Source organism: Phodopus roborovskii, unplaced genomic scaffold (genome assembly GCF_943737965.1).
Source record: "Phodopus roborovskii unplaced genomic scaffold, PHOROB, whole genome shotgun sequence".
Classification (NCBI taxonomy): Eukaryota; Metazoa; Chordata; class Mammalia; order Rodentia; family Cricetidae; genus Phodopus; species Phodopus roborovskii.
Window position 1 is genome coordinate 14,985,117 of NW_026126459.1, and position 20,678 is coordinate 15,005,794.

The 20,678-nt window shown below is 40.1% G+C and overlaps 1 protein-coding gene across 1 annotated transcript in view; it reads right to left on the reverse strand.

The window, feature by feature from the left end:
* Positions 1-2,006: 2,006 nt before the first annotated feature.
* The window catches only part of Slc2a13 (solute carrier family 2 member 13), a 291,506-nt gene continuing 272,834 nt past the window's right edge, over positions 2,007-20,678 (reverse strand). The window contains exons 8-10 of the mRNA XM_051189696.1: positions 7,121-7,242; positions 6,857-7,009; positions 2,007-3,854 (exon numbers count right to left, since the gene is read on the reverse strand). Of these exons, the coding sequence (XP_051045653.1) occupies positions 3,628-3,854; positions 6,857-7,009; positions 7,121-7,242 (502 nt within the window). The 3' untranslated portion in view covers positions 2,007-3,627. The remainder of the gene's footprint in view (positions 3,855-6,856; positions 7,010-7,120; positions 7,243-20,678) is intronic.

Genomic DNA, 20,678 nt, shown 5'->3' on the forward strand with positions numbered 1-20,678 from the left:
GAGCCCTGTATAGGCAGTTGCTACTTTTGAACTATGAATTTCATCCATAACTTTGCAGCTTAAGGTAGAATGTAGGCTAGTTTTCTAGAGAGAATATACCAGGAACCCTCTACTCCTGGCCTGGTTGTACCATCTAATTCTTTTGTTCCTAGTTAGGGAAATGGTCACAAGGTGGCAACTGAAAAGTTATTACACTCAGCTACTAAAGAAAACATGTGGGTGGCACTATCTAAAACATCACTTCACCCTGCTCCAAGATTTATAATTATTAACAGTATATTTTGATTTTACTTTGCTATTATAAAGTAAATGGGCAAGTTATCAATTTGTTTTCCCTGGCCTTCCCCCCCTGTATAATAGATACTAAAATTATAGAAGAAATCTATAAATTTGGTGCTTTCTCTCACTTGAGAGTGAATAACAAGTATTTTTTTTTGTTTTTGTTTTTGTTTTGTTTTGTTTTTCAAGACAATGTTTCTCTGTATTGTATTGGAGCCTGTCCTGGAACTCAGCTCTGTAGACCAGGCTGGCCTCAAAATCACAGAGATCCACCTGTCTCTGCCTTCCAAGAGTGCTGGGATTAAAGGCGTGTGCCACCAATGCCCAGCATGAATAACAAGTATTAAGACTGTATCCTAAAGTGTGTTTCACTGATAAATTATTTAAAATATTCTGCTATCATTCTCCTGGAAATATCTTTTATTTAGATCACACACAACAATCAAAATTATTACAGATGTTTACATGGAAGAAAAATACTAACACCAAATCTTTTGAGGCCAGCACTCTACCACTAAACTGTGTCCACAGCACATAACCCCAAATCTTTCTGACAATCATGCTCAACAGTATGTGCTTATATGTAGACAAATGATGTATTCTTAATTCTCCTACATATTAGTTACCCTGCTAGGTTGCAGGCATGGTCTTAACCTTCTTTGCCCAGTGTTCCCCAAATGAAACACGCCAGTATTGAAATTGCAGCCTATCTGGAAAGAAAGCTACCATTGCAGTGGCAAGCACATTGCTTCATCTGTCTATTTTAACATGGTACATCAAATCCTATCATATAGAAATTGTCCTACAAAATATATGTTTGATGATTTCACATGGTTGGTTTTCAAGTTGGCAGTTGACACTAGAAACATAAAAGGTGTTTAATAGAATAAAAATCTGAAAATTCCAACATTGAACTTTTAATTTGCTATAAATGTTCACCAAATCTAAAAAGCATACCTGGAATATAGAAGGCTCCTTTTCAAGTATTGAGTTGCTTTTTAAAAGTTATAAATAAGACATATGTGCTGCTCTGTCTTGTATGCTAAAGGTATGGAATATTAATATATAAACAATTTTTAGAAATGAAGAAGGGTACAGGGGCAAGAGAAATGTGGGCAATTTCCCATTATTATGTTAATTTATGCAAGAAAGCTGAAAACATACTTGTTATTGTGTCACCAACAACAGGTCAAATCCAGCTTTCAGGACTAATGACTCTAGCTGTCCCTTTGGGTCATGTGTGGTCCTATGTGTCAGCCCATGTGTCCTATGTGTCAGCCAGCTGCAGACATGTGTGTACCTAAGGCTATGTGGACTGTGAAGGGAAGAATTGAGGCAGCAAGTTGAACAAATCAGAAAAATACACTTTTAAAAGAGTCACTTTACTCATTTTTCTTCCCATAGTATGCTAACTATACCACATAATACCTCATTTGATTTTGTAAAATACTACCGAGTTAAGAAACTTTTTAAGAGATAAATATCAAATAATACTTCCTATTAAATAATATCTTCTGTTCTAGAGAAAAAATAGTACTAATATCTCTATAAATAAATTTCAAAGCACCTAATTTGAGGAAAAAATCCAAAATACTATATTAATTTTTTTAAAAATAAAATTAAATAACCAAACAGAGAGAACTCCCTCTTTTGGCTTAAGGGTTTGTAGGTCACAAAAGTGACTGTGTAAGTACCTCTGGTGACTGGAGGATAAGCTTTTTTTTGCTAGCATCTCAGCTTGGTAATTATGGTAAGAATAAGCCAGGCATTAAAAGAGGAATAAACATTTTGGAGACTGGCCAAAATATTTCATTTTATTACTAGCCTCCCTTCACTTGGATATGGAACTTAATTAGGTGTTTAAATCATTGTGTAAAACATCAAACTGATGTGTTCCTAACTGGCCATTAGATTCATCCATAGTTTTAGAACTAGTAAATGAGTTTTGTAAGCATGGAGTTTTGTCTGTACCACACATAGCTCTTAGTAGGGTGGCGAGAACTAGGAATTCAGTGTTGGATGAACATAGAAACCACCAAATATTTTGAGAGATAGTGTCAAAAGGTAAGTCAACCTGTTCTACTGACTGTAGATTATAACCTATCTATGTCTTTTCCTAAGGAGAAACCTTGGTTTTTAGAGTAGATAGAAAACCAAACCAAGAATGAGATAAAGAAACAGACACAGCTCTGAGTTTTGGTTGTGTAGCAAATTATTAGGAATGAGAAAAGACAGAATTAAAACTAGCTTGTGTTTTCTCAGGGAAAAAACACAGTAATTAGTAGTGAGGTGTGCTCCTGTCCTTAGGAAGAGCCAAGAAAATGTGGAGAAAGAATTCTAGAGTTTAAATTCAATGTCAATAACTGTTTCTGCCACTGACTTCCTTCCTCTTGTGTATCAGAAAGAGAAAACCAGGCTGCCCGCAGCTGTCACTGAACACCAAGGAAGGCACAGAGCAGCAGGAGCCTGGGGGTGACAACATGGAGAATCTGGTGTGCATTAAACTGGCCCTGGAATACAGTTGACAATCTGACACTTCTGTACATTTACAATTGCATTCCAGTTGTGCATACAATTGTGACAAACGGATCAAGATATATAAAAATCTGTTCTTTCTCACTTTAACAATAAAATATACTTATCAAAACATGCTAGCTTATCTGTGCAAATATACTCATCACCAATGCAAAAAAGTATGAAAATAACCCTTAAAGGGCCTGCTTTGGATAGTGTTCAAAAGATCCTGTGTATTCAGTCTCTGAAGAAATCACTGTGTCTGCACTGGAGACAGACGCCAACATCTGGAATCCAAAGGAGACAGGGACAGCTATGTCCTTATAGGACTTCTGAATTTGTGGATGGAAGTTTAGATGGAATTCACTTTGTACTAACTCATCATAGAAAAGCCACTACTTGGTATGAAAATTTAGGGTCAATAGACCATGTTTTAGCATTAAATATCTTTAGGTCATTTTAAATACTCCTTTATAAATATACATATATAATCTGCCTAGATTACCACTGGCTGTATTGCTACTAATAATTGTATATGGTCTTAGGAGAAAGGGGTCCTACTGAAGTCACCGGGTACAACAGTAATGTTTAGACGGTCTCAAGAAGGGATTATACACATTTGCTTAAGAAAACTCTGTGGGTTTTTTTTTTTTAGCATTTCTGTTTATGAAAATAAACATGACCATGGTTGTATTTTTGTCCTTGTCGAGTCTTCTAGAATATGGAGTCATTCAGAAGGACTGTGGGGAGACTCGGCTTGCAAGCAGGGCAGTGACCAAGTGCTGGTCCTTCTCCCACCTTCAATTCAGTAACGAGAATGTCACCAGCTGAAAATTACTCCACATCAGAAGCATCGTTGTCTGAGAGATGGTAGTTACTTCCCTTCACCCGGATGTATTCAATGTATCTCCCTTCATCGGAGTCAGAAGCGCCACATGTACATAGCCTGTTGTCAAAGAGTGATTCAATTTCCTCCAACTTTTTTCCTTTCGTTTCAGGAAGACAGCCATAGACAAAAAGCAGTCCCAAGGCTGCAAAGCCAGCATAGAGGAAGAAGGCTCCTGCAGGTGGAAAGGATATAATGAACAGCCCCAGTGTGGACAGTCTCCATTCTGACTCGAATATAATGTATGAAATGCAACCAAACAATGTCTGCTAGCCTGCCTTACCTGGTTGTTCCAGTCCTGTGTCTATAATGCAATTAATCTTTCAAAACTGAAACCATGTCAGCAAACTGAAGAAGAGTAGACCAGGCTTGTAGGCAAGTTCTTCTCGGAAGTCTCCCTCAGATCCTAGTCTCAGGGGACTTGCTCGCTCCCAACTGTTTTCTCAGCACTATTTTTAGTAATATAATAACCAAGGGGTCCTCCTATACATAGGTACAGTCTATCTTGTCTCCTCAGAGGCACGGAGTAGACCAGGCTTGTAGGCAAGTTCTTCTCGGAAGTCTCCCTCAGATCCTAGTCTCAGGGGACTTGCTCGCTCCCAACTGTTTTCTCAGCACTATTTTTAGTAATATAATAACCAAGGGGTCCTCCTATACATAGGTACAGTCTATCTTGTCTCCTCAGAGGCACGGAAGGTCAGCAGGGCAGGCACTTGGTGTGGAAGCCTGGGATCTCAGCTGGACCCTTGGAATACAGGCACAGGGAGAGCCAAGTCCACCAAGTCCTCTGACCCACGTGAAATGGGGCACGTGTGCCCATACACACTCGATACATTGAATAAATAATAAAACATGACCAGGGACAGGCTGCTCTTAGAGATCAAGTAAAATAAGCACAACTAATGAACTGGAATGCTTTCATGACAAGGATGTTCCTGACAGGCTGACCCTTGGAAAGAGCAAGAATTTTGGCTATAAAAAGAGATAAAAGGGGTGAAAAAAGAGAAAGATGAAGAAAGAAAAGAAGAAAGGAGGGAGGGAGGTAGGAAGGAGGAAGGAGGAAGGGAGGAAGGCCTGTATTCTGCAGTAGCAACAGAAATGGAACCCCTTTCTTCCTCACTGTCTCCACTAAGTGCTACAGCAGCCTAACAAGAAGTAATGAAACCTGTCTATACCAAGGGCTGAGCTACTCGGGTGGACAAGGAAGACCCTCATGGACAATGAGTGCTTGGGCTCAGATGTAATTCACTTGGTGAGGTGCTTGCCTAGGGTGCTTCATGCCCTGGATTCAACCCCAGCACTATATGAACCAGGCCTGTGGGCACCTACTCTTGAAATAGAAGTATGAAGATCAGAAGTTCAAAGTCACTACATGAACTTCAAGGCCAATTTGGGGGAAATGAAAAACCATGTCTCTCAAAAACAAAACACACCAAGAAACAAACACCACCAAAAGCAGTTTACTCCCTGAAATGCAAATCCCCAATGGCAAACAACACCCAAGAAATTCCACTGGACAGAAAACCCTAACAAATTCAGGAGACCAAAGCAAGCAGATAAGCTATTGAGGACAGTGATGGGCTACCAACAAAGTACCCACTTCCTCCACTATTTCTCCTTGCCATGACAATAAAAAAACAAATAAAACAAAACAAAAAACCACAACCTTCCATGAGATGGTTAATTCAGAGAGATTCCTCAGTATTTTTCTGAGAGACATATTATTGGAACCCTCTCTTAAATTCCAGATTAAAACAAATATTTACTACATACACAATAATATTTCAATTTTAATACTTCCATACTGGATAACTTTAATATACTGCTCATTCCAGGATCTGTTAGCTACACGGGTGTACACGTGCTCGGTTTGTGATCCACTGGCTGCGTTGAACAATGGATTTTGCTGAACAACCTGCAATACAAGTCTCCCTAAATAAAATCCTCCCTAAGTGATGGTTAGGAAGGAAGCAAAGTTTGAGATCTTATGAAACAATTTTTAAAAGGCAGAAAAGGGTGGGAGGGTGGTGGCACACGCCTTTAATCCCAGCACTAGGGAGGAATAGGCAGGTGGATTTCTGTGAGTTCGAGGTCAACTTGGTCTACAAAACAAGGTTTGGGGCAGCTATGGCTGTTACACAGAGAAACAAACAAGCAAGCAAGCAAGCAAATAAAAAAGCAGGAATAATAAAAACACATGCTTATAAATTATTATCATGTTTTAATATACATGATAATGATTTATGAGCATGTCTAACAGGACTGGACACATGTCCCAACTGTTTGAGTATTGAAGCATTCTCAAGAATCAGCAAAGACAAATAACATATATCATCATGTCATAGAAACAAGCTCATGAGTTTAGGAAATGTTTTTAGTTGTTAAAAGAGAAAAGCTGTTTAGTTGTTAAAAGAGAATATTCTAAATACACCATCAGCTTATTATGTCTTAGGCATTTCCTTCCCAGGAAAATAAATGTTTCTATATTAGTGTTTCTTAACCTGTTGGTCATGACCATTGGAAAACACATAGTTCCATTGGTCTTGGGAACTGTGACATGGCTCAGTAGCAAAATTACAGTTATGAAGTAGCAATGAAAATAGTTATGTGCCTTCTGATGGTCATTATCCGCAGGCTGAGAACCACTGTTCTAGATGTTCCAAGTTTAATTTTGGAGTTTTTTTCTCATGTCCTTATTTCTGGAAGTGGTAAGTGCTGGGCTCCAAGGTGTCTTGGCTGGAACAGACCAGACCATTCAGTGGCACAATGTCCCAAATGGATGAGCTACTTTCAGGTCTACACTAATGCTGCTTAGGTGTGGGGATCCATCTCTCCCATAGGACATCTCATCAGTCCTGTCTCCACGCACGGTCTTAGCATGCTTCCTTGTTAAACTGAAAGCTGTGCTGTAAGGATTTCTGTCCTGGCAAGTATGGGGGGGGTGTTTGGACTTTGAGTTGTGGGGGATACTCATAAGCACTTGCAGACAAGACACTTAGGAAAAGAGAACTTTTCTCTCAAACACATTTTCCAGAATCCCTGGAGATGGTGAAAGCTACCCAGATATTCATGGAGAGCCAAAATAGAAGGGCACAGCCTCTCCCACAAATTATGGGGTACCTAAGGACAGAGTATTCAAAATAACAGTGAAAGGACATTGAAAACACATGCTCTTACCATAGTATGTGAGATACTCTGCTGTGTGGAGAAAGGTCAGTGAAATCAGGACGTTGAAAATCCAGTTTATTCCTGCTGAGCATGCATTTCCTGTACTTCTTGCCCAGAGAGGATAGATTTCAGAGTTCACTGTCCAGGGCATTGGTCCCATTCCTGAGAAACAAATAATTAAAACTGCAGTAAAAATCCCCTGTGGAATGAAATACACTAGCCCTTTTCTAAGAGAGGACAATGCAGTGCAAAAGTAACAAAGTATCCACTCACCAGGTGCGAAGAAAACCAGATATAAAACCAAACCCAGGAGTGTCATCCAGTAGTACTGGGTGGGGCAGAAACTGTAGGCCCAGTGGATATCTTCTGTTTTGAACTTGGTTTCATTTTTACACCTGAAAAACATGTATTAATTTAGTGTTTTAGTATGTAGAAATTTACATGATTGTGTTAGATGTGTTGGAAATTCTCCAATCTCCTAAGTGGGGGAAGAAAGGTAAAAATTTGAGATCTCTTGCTGGGCATTGGTGGTGCATGCCCTTAATCCCAGCAGAGGCAGGCAGATCTCTGTGAGTTCGATGCCAGCCTTGTCTACAGAGTGAGTTCTGGGACAGGTGCTAAAGCAATACAAAGAAACCCTGTCTCAAAAAAAAAAAACAAACAAATAAACAAACAAATAAAAAATGTGATCTCATGTCAAGGACATTTGCAAATAAACACGTTAAACTGAGAAGGAGATGTACATGTAGATGTAAAAGCACATGATTAGAGCCCGATACAATTTCAAAGTGGCTGTGCAATTCCTTTTTCACCCAGATGACATAAATGAGTCCGGCTTTCTAACTTGGAGCTGCATTAGACAAAGCAACCCAGAATGTCCTGCATTGTTGCCTATGACAGAAAGGTTGGTTATCTATGCAGCTATGAGTAACTGAAAGGGCAGGTACCTTAGGAACAGGCTCCTGCATTCACCCACCTTCAAAGCCTCCTTTATTTTCAGCTAGAACTCAACTCAATGGTGCAAGCTGAGCATGCCCAGAGGCATTTCTGTCCATCAGTGTAATTGTTCACATATTCATTCCATGACTTTGAGCTAAGCAGCTCCCCAAATATGTCTTAATATAGTTTCATTGATTCTGCCCTTAAACTAGCATGCTCCATATGACTTAACTGAGGCCGACTGCTCATAGGCTCCCTAATGTGCTTCCCGAGTTTAAGGATAACATCTCTTTGGCTTTGGAAATAGTTCCCCTGCTCTAGCATTCATAGGTGATAATCTTCCTCCATGGTCTCATGTCTAGACTCAGCTTATTTTGGCTTCGCCTTCACCGAAATGCCAACCCAATACATTTGGTTACAAAATCAGATCAGACGCTGCTTTTAGAAGCAGAGTTCTATCATCTGTAACATGGTGGGTGATAACTTAGGATTTTCAGGCTCATCTAAACAAAGGATGGTCATAACTGATTGCGAATAGCCATCTGCCTTCTTGCCGTGTGTCCTTGCTTCTCATCATCTACTGCTGACAAGCATGTCACCTTCCATGTTCAATAACAGAGTGTCAAATTGAGCTCAATTTTATTTACTTCAATTGTCCCTATAGACACAACCAATATTAGAAACATCTGGATCTCACCACTTCGGAGCTGGCAAAGCTGTGAGACTTCTTGCTGGGCCCTTAGGAGTCCTTGTTGGTTGCTAAGCATGCTCACTGTATACTCTATTTCCTTCTCTGCTGAATTATTGACTTATTTCAGAAGTGTTCAATAAACTTTTATTAACGGAAGACTCAACTAATATTTCCTATTCTCTTCTAGTCCTGAAAGTTCTCCCTCTGTGTTTCTTTCTTTCACTTTCCATGAAAGTTCTCCATAATTAGTGGTAAGCTCTTGTGGTCACATGGGGTACCTCTCACCCTTCTTGGGGACTGCAGGGGCTCTGTACCCCCCCACCCCATGCTCCATATACTTCCTCGGGATTGTATTCTACCAGTCATCTCTTCCTGCCATCTTTAGCGTCTTCCTACTGGAACCTTCCCTGCTGACTTTTACTCATAAGATCACTGCCACCCAAATGGCCACATGCTCTCATGTTAGTGCTGCCAAAATCAGGGGTACTTAGGCCTCTGGTGTATCCTCCACTCAGATTCCATATGACTTAAGCAGCCTCTTTTTTCTTCCTAAAGCTTCTTATCTCCTAAATCTGTAGTGGTCTCTTAGCCACAAAACTTCATATTCTCTCTCTCTCTCTCTCTCTCTCCTCTCTCTCTCTCTCTCTCTCTCTCTCCAAACAGGCAAACAAATGCTAAGGAATCCTATCCCTAATCAATAAGCTATCTCCAATTAGCCTCCACTTACAAAGGAAAAATTAGTTTTCTCCAATGGAGTTTCACTGGGTGGACAGACCACACTTAAGGACAGGCCCCATGCCCAGCAGTAGATGGTTAGGACAAAATTAACTCAATGGAATTTCTGTAAACCTTTTGTCTCATACTGTTTTGTTTTCACCTTTCTTGTAGATTATGGTTTCTGATTTTGTGTTCTTAGGATTTTGTGCCTGTGTACACTTATTATGTACGTTCTAGTATTACTTTTTTGCCTGTTTGTATGTTTTCTAAAAAGAGAGAAAGAAAGGACATGGAGTTCAGAGGGTGGGGAGATGGGGAGGATCTGGGAAGAGTTCAGGAAGGGGAAACCATGATCAGAATATATTATATGGATTTTTTCAATAAAACAGAAACAAAAACAAAGCAAGAAACACAAAGAAACCCCCACAAAAATAAAATTCAGAATAAACAAGTAAAGACTAATGTCTTAGTTACTGTTCTACTGCTGTGCAGACACACCATGACTAAAGCAACCCTTATAAAATAAAGTATTTAATTGGGGGCCTGTTAAGAGGGTTATTTCATGGTAATCATGGTGGGAAGCAGACAGGAATGGTGCTGGAGCAGTAGCTTACATTCTGATCCATGTGGTGGAGAGAGAGAGAGAGAGAGAGAGAGAGAGAGAGACAGAGAGAAGAGAGACAGAGAGAGACAGAAACTACTGGGCCTGCCATGGGCTTTTGAAACCACAAAGCCCCCTCCAGGTGGCACACTTCTTCCAAGTCCAAAGAGGCTACAACTCCTAATTCTTCTCAAAAGTCATATTAGCTGCAACCAGACATTCAAGCATTCCATGGCTCCCATAGGCCTATCACAATGCAAACACTACAATCAGTTCAAAGTCAAAAAAATCCCCCATAATCTTTCCTTAATACTGTTTAAAGGTCCAAAGCCTCTTCTAAGACTTGTGGCAATCTCTTAACTGTAACCTTCTGTAAAATCAGAATAAAAACATCAGATCACATGCTTTCAGTGTGCAATGTCACAGAATCCCAAAAGGGTGGGAAGGGGCATAGTGAGGAAATACTGGTCCAAACAAAACACCCCAAAAGGCAAACCCCACATTCTGCATCTCCATGTCCAATGTCAAAGACCTATTCAGATCTCCTGTTCCTTCTAGATTTGTTGACTGCAACAGAATTTTCTCTCTCTTGGGCTGGTTTTACACCATATCTGGCAGGAAACCCAAGGCTCTGGCATCTCCAATGTCTTGGGAGTCTCCAACACAATCCAGCCTTTACTTTCACGGCTTTTCACCATGGCCTCTCCCAGATCTACGTGCTAGGATAATCCCTTGCCTTGTACCTGGCCTCAGCAGCTTTCCAAAACCAGAAGGGAGAAATTCACAACCCCTTCCTTGTATCCTTCTTGACCATATGACCAGAACCATATGGCCAGAGCTGCCACTTTCTGCCACTTGCTGGGGCTACAAACTGCCTGCCTGCTATAATTACATTTCCAGAGACTTTCTGTTGCTGTTCAGGCTTAGGAAATCCCTCAGGCTTTTCCTTGGCAGGATTAGCTCCTGGGATCTTGTCCTGTACTACTTCCTTCATTCTATCTAGCCTTACGCATTTCTTTAAGCTTCTCATCTCCTTGAGTACAAGACTTGACTCCACCACTCCATTTTCTGGTATTCCTATTCTCCTCACACTGTATATGGTATAATTCTCTTTGCCCTGCATGCTCTTTTTCATTATTGATCAGCTTAAGAGTGATCACTGATAACCATGTGACACAGTCCATATTAGGCTGTCCTGAGATCTCCTCTGCCAATGGCATTAATTCAAAAACTCTTCAATTTAGCCTCAGGCAGGTTTTTCAGTTAAGGACAAAAAGGAGCCACATTCTCTGCCAAAACATCACAAGAAGGGCTAAAGGATACTTGTTAATATTCTTTCCCTCTGAACAGTCTGAATTACTGTCTTCTAGGCTCCTAGAGTGGTCCATCAAGCCACGCTCAAAATTTTCAGCTGCTTTTCCAGTTCAAAGTCCCAAAGTCTTCCATATTCCTCCACACAACAGCATGGTCAGGCCTGTCACAGCAATACCAACTTCTGTCTTAGTTACTGTTCTATTACTGAGAAGAGACGCTTAAAAAAGAAAGGCTCACCATGGCAGGATGCAGACAAATATGGCACTGGAGCAGTAGCTGAGAGCCTTATATTTTGATTTGCAGCCATCAGAGAGAGAGAGAGAGAGAGAGAGAGAGAGAGAGAGAGAGAGAGAGAGCGAGAGAGAGAGAGAGAGAGAGCGCACAGCTGAGCATAGCAGAGTCCATTCCATGACATACATGCTTCCTCCAACAAGGCCACACCTGATCCCTCACAAACAAACACTTCCATTAACTGGGTACCAAGCATTCAAATGTATGAGCCATTCTCTTTCAAACCACCACAACCAATGAGTCAGAAAAAAAATGTCCAAACAAAGCAGAATGAAACTAAAGTTCACAAACATGCCCCTGAGTTTATTTTATATTGGCCAACTAATCCTAGGCAAGGTGCCTATCCTGAAGCGTGGTTGATTTACCTAGAGACAATCTGCTGAAGAAAACTGGTTTTCCCTTTGCCAACAGGTATCAATTACAAACACTTTCCTAGCTAGGGTAGTAGCCCGTGTCTAATTCCCCCTCAGAGTGCTGAGACTGTCTCTGGCTTGAATCTTTATAGCACGTGTTTGTACTGTCAATCTCTGTGAGTTCATGTGTACATCAGTCCTATTGTGTTTGGAAGACACTTTCTTTGGAGTCATGCATCACTTCTGGCTCTTAAAATCTTTCTGCTTCTTCTTCCACACAACTTTCTGAGCCAGGAAGGGAAGGATTCTATAAAAAAAAAAAATCCCATTTATAACTTAGTGCTCCAAATCTCTCACTCTCTGCTAGTTGTCCAGCTTTGGGTTTCTGTGTTAATGCTTATATACCATAAGAAGAAGCTTCTCTGATTTGGGTTGAGTGAGGCACTGATCTATGAGTAGAGCTGTACATCATTAGGAGTCAGTCCTTTTATTGATAGGTTCCTTTACCAGAATAGTAGGTTTCACCCTAGCCTTGTGACCTACATATTCTTAGGTTCTTGGAAATTTTAGCAATGGCAGATATGGGTTCCACTTCATGGAGTGAGCCTTAAGTTCAATCAAAAAGTGGTTGATTCTCCTGTAATATTATACCATTATGGTACCAGTATGTCTAATGGGCAGGTTGCTGTTAGAGGTCACAGGGTTTGTAGCTAAGTGATATTGGTGATTATTTTTCTCCCCCTGTAGTGTACCCTGTACCGTCCAGAACCATGAATGCTAGTCAGTAGGGGTGAAACTTCTAGGTGGCACTAGTTTGTCAAAAGGCCTTTAGTGTTAGTTATCCTTCCAAACATTCCTTCCTTTACCTTTCACTCCCACCCTTCACTATTTAAAAATCATCCTATTCCAGTTTCTTCTTTGTCTATCCATAACATTATATTCTATTTGTCTTTTCCTGGAAGAGCCTCTCTTTACTGAATCCCTTACTAGCTACCTAACCTCAATTGCTACTCTGATTATAGCATGCATATCAAAGGCTTAGAAGCTAATATCTACACAGAAGAGAAGACATATAACATTTTGGGTTTATGGTCTAGATTACCTTGCTCAGAATGATTTTTTTTCTAACTCCATCCATTTACCTGTGAATTTCACTTTTTAAGAGTAGTACAACATTCTATCATATAAATTTGCCACATTTTTCATGCATCAGTTAATAAACATCTAGGCAGTTTCAAATTTCTGGTTATTAGGATTAGGACAGTAATGATGAGCAAGTTTATCTGTGGTAGGATGTAGAGTCCTTTGGGTATATGCCCAAGAGTGGAGTGGTAAAGTTGGATTTGAGGTAGATTGATTCCCAGTTTCCTGAGGAACCACCACATTGATTTCCATAGTGGCTGTACAAGTTTGCACTCCTATCAGTACTGTATCCTAGGCAGGATGGCCTGTCATTTGTCTTATTGATCTTGGCCATTCTGACTGGGGTAAGATGAAGTGTCAAAGTACTTTTAATTTACATTTCTGTGATGACTAAGGGCATTGAACATTTATTTCTCAATCATTTGTGTTTCATCTTTTGAGAACTCCCAGCTTAGTCCTGTGCCCTATTTGTAACTGGATTACTTGTTTTCTTTGTTTTCAGTGCTTTTAATTCTTTATATATTTTATATATTAACCCTCTATCAGATGTGCAATTGGGAATATCTTTTCCCACTCTGTAGGCCTCCACTTTGCCTGAATGATGGTATCCTTTGCCATACAGGAGCTTTTCAGTTTTGTGAGGTCCCATTTACTAATTGTTGTTCTTAGTGTCTGTTGTATTGGTGTCCTGTTTAGAAACTTATTTTTCTGTGCCAATGGTTTCAAGCCTATTTCATATATTGTCTTCTGTCATACTCAAGCTTTCTGTTCCTATATGAAGATCCTTGATCCATTTAGAGTTGAGTTTCATATAGGGTGATACATCTGGGTCTGTTTGCTTTATTTCTATATGAATCCATCTAATTTGATAGCACCATTTGTTGAAGATGCTATCTTCTTCAATGTGTAGTTTTGGCTTCTTTGTCAAAAATGAGGTGTGTATAGGTCTAAGGATCTATATCTGGGTGTTTAATTTTATTCCATTGATGGCTGTGTCTGTTTTATGCCAGTACCCTTCTGTTGTTATTACTATAGCTTTGCAGTACAACTTGTAGGATGGTGACTCCTCCAGCAGGTCTTTTATTATTCAGGTTTTGGCTATCCTAAGTATATTGTGTTTCCATATGAAATTGAAGATTGTGTTTCCAACTTCTGTGAAGTGGAAGAAGAATTGTATAGTAGGTCATATATACTAAGAAATTCATATTTTTAGGGTTTCCAGTTTGGTTAACTTGCCTCTTAGAATTGCCTCCATTGTATCTCATAAGTCAGGGTATGTTGAATTTTTATTTTCCTTCAATTCTAGAGAGTTTTTTTTCCTTCTTGATTTATGTCTTGATCAATTTTTTATCAGTAGTGAGTTGTTCAGCTTCCATGAATTTTTTTTTTCTGTAGTTGATATCCAGTTTAATCCATGGTAGTCAGATAGGATGTAGAATATTATTTTAATTTTCATATTTCTGTTGATGCCATCTTTGTGTCCTAATATAGGGTCAATTTTCAGAAAGTTTCTGCAGGAAAGTATACTCTTTAGTGTTTGGGTTTTGCAGATGTCTGTTAGAGCCATTTGATTTATGATGCTATTCAATGCTAGCAATTTTTGCCTTTTTTTGTTTTTGTTTTTTGGTCTGGATGTACTGTTCATTGGTGAGAGTGGGTTATTAAAATCAGTGTAAGGGTCAATATGTGACTTTAGCTGTTGTAGTATTTCTTTTATGAACTTGGGCACCATCAGGTGTTGTGCATAGATGTTTGAAATAACAATGTCATCTTGGTGAATCTTTCCTTTAATGAGTATCTCTTCTGATTAGTTTTGACATCTAATTTTTTTTCCAGGTATTAAAAAGCCATACCTGCTTGCTGGGACCATTTACTTGGTTTTTCCATCTTTTTACTCTGCAGTGGTATCTGTCCTTGGTGGTAGTGTTCTTGATACAACAGCATGATGGATACTGTTTTCTAATCCAATCTGTAAGCCATGTACTCTTACTGGCAAATTATGACCATTAATAGTGTGAGTCATCAATAACCAGTGTTTATTGATTCCTATTAATTTGTTATTACAGGGTGGGATTCCCTATATTTTTGATATACTGTTATGTGTTTATTTATTCCTTTAGTCTTCTTGGGTGTGGTTAACCTCTTTAGACTGAAGTTTTGCTTCTAGTGCTATCTGTGGAACTGAACTGGTAGATAATAACTGCTTACATTTTCTTTTATCATGAAATTTTTTTTTTTCTCCATCAACTGTGATTGATAGTTTTCTTGGGTATAGTTGTCTGGGCTGAGATCTGTGGACTCCCAGAGTCTATAGAAGATTTGTGCAAACCATTCTGGCTTTTGGAGTCTCCATCCAGACGTCTGTTGTTATTCTAATAGTCCTGCACTTATATGTGACTTGGTATTTTTCCTTAAAGCCTTAATATCCTGTCTTTGTTCTGTACATTTAGTGTTTTAGTTATTATGTGTCATGGGAAATTTCTTTTCTGGTTCTATTTTGTGTTCTGTCTGCTTCTTGTACTTTAATAGGCACCTCCTCCTTTAGACTGGGGAAATTTTCTTTCATGATTTTGTAAAAGATATTTTCTGAGCCTTTGACCTGTGTTTTGTCTTTTCTGTCCATCCCTATTATTTGTAAGTTTGGTCTTTCCACAGTGTCCCAGATTTCATGAATATTTTGTGCCTAGATTTTTCTTTTTTGAGGTATTTCTTCTACCTTGTCTTCAAGAATTGAAATTCTTTCTTGCAATTCTTGCATTCTGTTTATAAGGCTTACTTCTGAGGTTTATGTTTGACATCCTAAGTTTTTCATGTTCAGTTTTATTCTAGTTTAAGTATTCTTGATGATTCTATTTCTACTTTCATATTTTGAAATGTTCTATTTTCTCATGTTTTGAAATTCCACTGTTTGTGCTTTCACAGACTTCATTAAGGGATTTGTCCCTATCCTCTTTAAGGTTCTTACATAATAATGAAGGCTATTTTGAAGTCCTTATCTTGTGTACTTCAGCTACATTGCACATTTCAGTGCCTGTTGCAATAGGGTTATTGGCTTCCAGGAGGCATACTGTCTTGGCTGCTCATGTTTATGTTTTTGAGCTGGGATCTAGGAACATAGTGTTATTATGTTTGAGTTGTTCCTTGGTATAGATATCTGTTCTTATCATTGTTGGGTGGGTGTTCCATTCTTTGGTTGCTATTGTCCCCTCTGGATCCTAAGCAAGTATGGTTGCTGTGTGGTCCCTATTAGTGAGTGCTTCTGTGGATGAAACAAAGGAATAGACTTGAACTAGAAGAAAAGGCTCATAGGGACAATGGAGAAGAGCTACGAGATCCTGGATCCTCAGCAAGAGACAGAATTCCTAGGAAATTGAGGTAGGGTGGGAGGAGGGAGACCCTGCAGGGAGAAGGGAAACCCTACAGGACTAACAGTAAACCTGGAGAGAGAGACTGGAGGACAGGGGGGTTAGTGAAAATTGCCTATCTGTGCCTGAAGCCCCGTGTGTCACTGATGATTCCTAGTGGGAAGTAGTTTTTTTTTTTTTTTGTGGTTAGGTGGCTTATACAAAGGAATATAGATGGGGTAGAAGGGAAGGCTGAGAAGACTTCTGGGGAAGAGCTAAGTTGGGTCAACCCCAAAATGCTGAGATGCCAGAGGTAGGGTAGGAAGTAGGGCTCCTGCAGTAGAAGGAAGAAGAAGAAGTCTGAAGACACAGGAATGAAAGCATAGATGGATAAAGATTGGGTGTTTAAGGCAAAGGACACAGTCTACAAGACCAAATAGGATCCCACAGACTGGGAAACGATCTTCACCAACTCCACATCTGACAGAGGGCTGATCTCCAAAATATACAAAGAACTCAAGAAACTAGTCAACAAAACACCAAATAACCCTATTATAAAGAGGGGTACAGAATCGAAGAGAGAATTCTCAATATAGGAATCAAAACTAGCTGAAAGACACTTAAGAAAATGCTCAACATCCTTAGCCATCAGGGAAATGGAAATCAAAACAACTCTGAGATACCATCTTACTTCTGCCAGAATGGCAGCTTATGCTGGAGAGGATGTGGAGAAAGGGGAACACTCTTCCACTGCTGGTGGGAGGGCAAACTTGTACATCCATTTTGAAGATCAGTATGACGGTTCCTCAGAAAAATGGGAATCAGTCTACCACAGGACCCGGAAATCCCCCTCTTAGGCATATACCCAAATGATCCATGTCCATGCAACAAAGACATCTGTTCAATTATGTTCATAGCAGTATTATTTGTAATAGCAAGAACCTGGAAGTAACCTAGATGCCCCTCAACTAAAGAATGGAGAAATGTAGCAAATTTACACAATGAAATAAATACTACTCAGCAGAAAAAAAAATGGAATCTTGAAATTCACAGGCAAATGGATGGAACTTGAAGAAACCATCCATCTTGAGTGATGTAACCCAGTCACAAAAAGAGGAACATGGCATGTACTCACTCATATATGGATTTTAGACATAGAGCAAATGATCGCCAGCCTAAAATTCACACTGCCAGAGAAACTAGGATACAAGGAGGAACCTAAGAGATTCATACAAGGTCCCTCACAGAAGGAGAAAGGAACAAGATCTCCTGAGCATAATGGGAGGGGAGAGGGAGTTAGGAGAAAGAGAAGGGGAGGAGAGGAGAGCATGTGGGACTAGGAAGATTGAGTCAGGGACAAATAGATGAGAGCAAAAAGCAAACAAACAAAAAAAGAGATACCATAAAAAAGGAAGCCATTATAGGTTCAAAGAGAAAACTGACTCTAGAGAAATGTCCAGATACTTACAAGGATGATCCCAACGAACAATCTGAGCAACAGTGAGAAGGCTACCTTAATTGCCCTTCCCTGAAACTAACATGCTATCACAGAGCCCTCATCTAGTAGCTGATGGAAACTGAAGCAGACACCCACAGTTAAATACTGAGCCAAATTCCTGGAATCCAGTTGCAGAGAGGGAGGAGTGATAAGAAAATGGGGGCAAGACGAGGCTACAGAAACCCACAGAGATAGCTGACCTGAACAAGTGGGGAGCTCATGGACCGTCAGACTGATAGCTGGGAAAGCAGCATTTTACCAACTCAGACCCCCTGAATGTGGGTCTCAGTTAGAAGGCCTGGGCAGTCTAAGGGACCTCTGACAGTGGAACCAGGATGTATCCCTGGTACACAAAAGGACTTTGGGAGTATATTTCCTTAGCCTAGATGCAGGAGGGAGGGCCTAGACCCTACTCCAAATGACTTGACAGATTTTGATGATTCCTCCTGGCAGGCATCACCCTCCCTGTGGAGTGGGGGGGGGAGGGATGGGATAGGAGGGGTTGGGGGTCAAAGGAGGGAGGGAAGGGTAGGGAACTGGGATCAATATGTTATTTATATGTATGTATGTATGTATGTATATATGTATGTATGTATCTCAAAAGGAATCCAGAGATGAAATAGATTAAAACAATGATGTGAGGTCTCAGTCATGGAGACTAGCAGTGTAAAAAGATAATGAAGACAATAAGACATAAAGAATGGTTATAGCTACTGATAGACTTATGGATAGGGCTTGTCTTTGCCTTTAGGTTATTTAAGAAGACCTTTTCTCTACACCACGTGTGTCCTGCAGGTCTTGGTTTCTTCCTTCTTGGTAACTAAATAAATGAAAGAATATAGAGATAGTGTGGACCTCTTGAATTTCATTGTCCATCGTTTTCCCCTTGGGTTATAGGGTTTGTACACAGGCAGAGGTTGCCTAAGATGTTAGAAGTGTTCCCTTTTGACCTCCTTTTGTGTAATCCCCTGTCCTGGCAGAGGACCATGGAAACCTAACATAAGGTACTTTCAAACTATTCCTTTTGACTCTTCCAAAACTGGGTTCAGCTGCAGACTGGTATAGTTTAAGCTTCAATGCTTTGACCATGCTTCCCCATCACTGAGTTTCTAATATCTGGTGTTATAGTAATAATATTTATTTCCCTCTTGACTTACCTCATACTTAAGGATGTAGTATAGTGCAGCATTCAAGCAAACCAAAGGTAAATTTCCCATAATACTAAAGGGAAATAAAAGAAAGGGGGCCTTGGGGAAGAAGGTGTCCCTCTTGCCCACATGCAGAGTCCTGCAAATATTCTGACAGCATTGAAGTGTTCTCTCTTCCACCATACTACTAGGCATCTCTGTTAGTTCTCTGGGTGCAGCCTACAGTAGGGCAACCAACACTAGATTGAGTTCCTGGTGTTTCTGGGCTTTCTCCTTCCCCTTGCTGGAATTTGAACCAATCATTTGTGCTCTCAATACTGGGCTGTAAGTCCCTATGATGAGCATCTCATAGTTTATTTCTTTGACCTCAGTGAAGCAATACTTCGCCTTGAGGATCCCCAAAAGAAAGCAAGAGTTTTCAGGTTGCAGATCCAGGGAACAGGCTTGCCTACATGATGACTCTAGCCCTCTTATGCAGGTTGCCGTCATGATTAAAGAAAAAAATAAGCAGCTTTTTCTTAGGGTGTTTACTTATTTTTTTTTTTTTTTAGTGACCTCATGCTCAGGAGAATGTCTTACCACTGATAAGACTAAACCATGCCTCCAGGCATGGAACTGTCTACAATAAACAAAGAAAAGATAAGAGTGTGTAGGGTGTGGCAAAACTGAAGGAAACAATGCATGGGAACAAGGGGATCCAGAGATTGCAGTGGAAAGTCACTAGAGTAGTGGCCTGACATACCACATAATGAGCACATGTGTCCAGCCCCTAGACAGCTGTTAGCCTAGGCTCTCACCCTTCAAGCTATGCCATGCTTACATCTCATTCCTCAGCGTTTGGACCCACTGGGCTGTGACTTCAGGCTTTAAGCCTGAAGCCTGTCTAGGTCCCTGGCAAGAAGGACACACAAAAACCACTGAACATCAGGGTCCTGGGTAAAGAGGGCTGCTACAGTACATCATCACTCTTCCTGGATTTGCATGCAGTGCGTCCCTCCCTGTTGGCCATGGGTCTCACTGAGCCGTAAGTGGGGCTGGAGAGCAGCAGTGTCTCAAAGAGAGTACCTTGGTGCACAAAGGGCTTGAACATGAGCTGTCTACCTATATTTTGTACATTTAGTTCTCATATTTAGACTATATGAACTACTAAAATAAATCACTAATGCTGTTATTTATATATAAAGCCAAATTAAATGAAAGAAATTGAAGCTTTTAGCTCCAAGTCCCTAATGGTTTGAATCTTTACCCATTGATTTAATTTAGCTCACAAATTCTAAAGGTCTTCCTTTTAACAGAGAGGAAAACAGTTAAGGAGACTGTCATCTTTTCCACAACTTGCCTTTATGTATCAATCCTGTGCAAGAACAGCACAAAACCAAGTACAATGGGGACAGATGAGGCAATAGGGAGTCCTTTATGGTTTCTTTAGTGTGGTATACATGTCTGTGGCCATCTGTAGCTCGGCTTAAAGGCTGTGCAACTGCTATTAACATTTGGGTTCTTTCTTTTGATTTTTGTCATCTTATTAGGTTACTAAATAGTTACTAGAGTTAGTGGGAAGTAATCAGTCACTTTTGGAGCAGTAACTTTTCCTAGTTCCTCTGATGGGATACTCAAAAGTTAGGATTGCTTCTGAAAACTGTGGGGAGATGTGTCTGTGGTTTGGAGCTGTCTTGCTTACTTTTTTACTGCTGTGGCCAAGCAGTATGACCAAGGCAGCCTACAAAAACAAACAAACAAACAAACAGCTTATTGGTATTTGAGGTGTGGTGTTACCTTGCTTGTACAAATA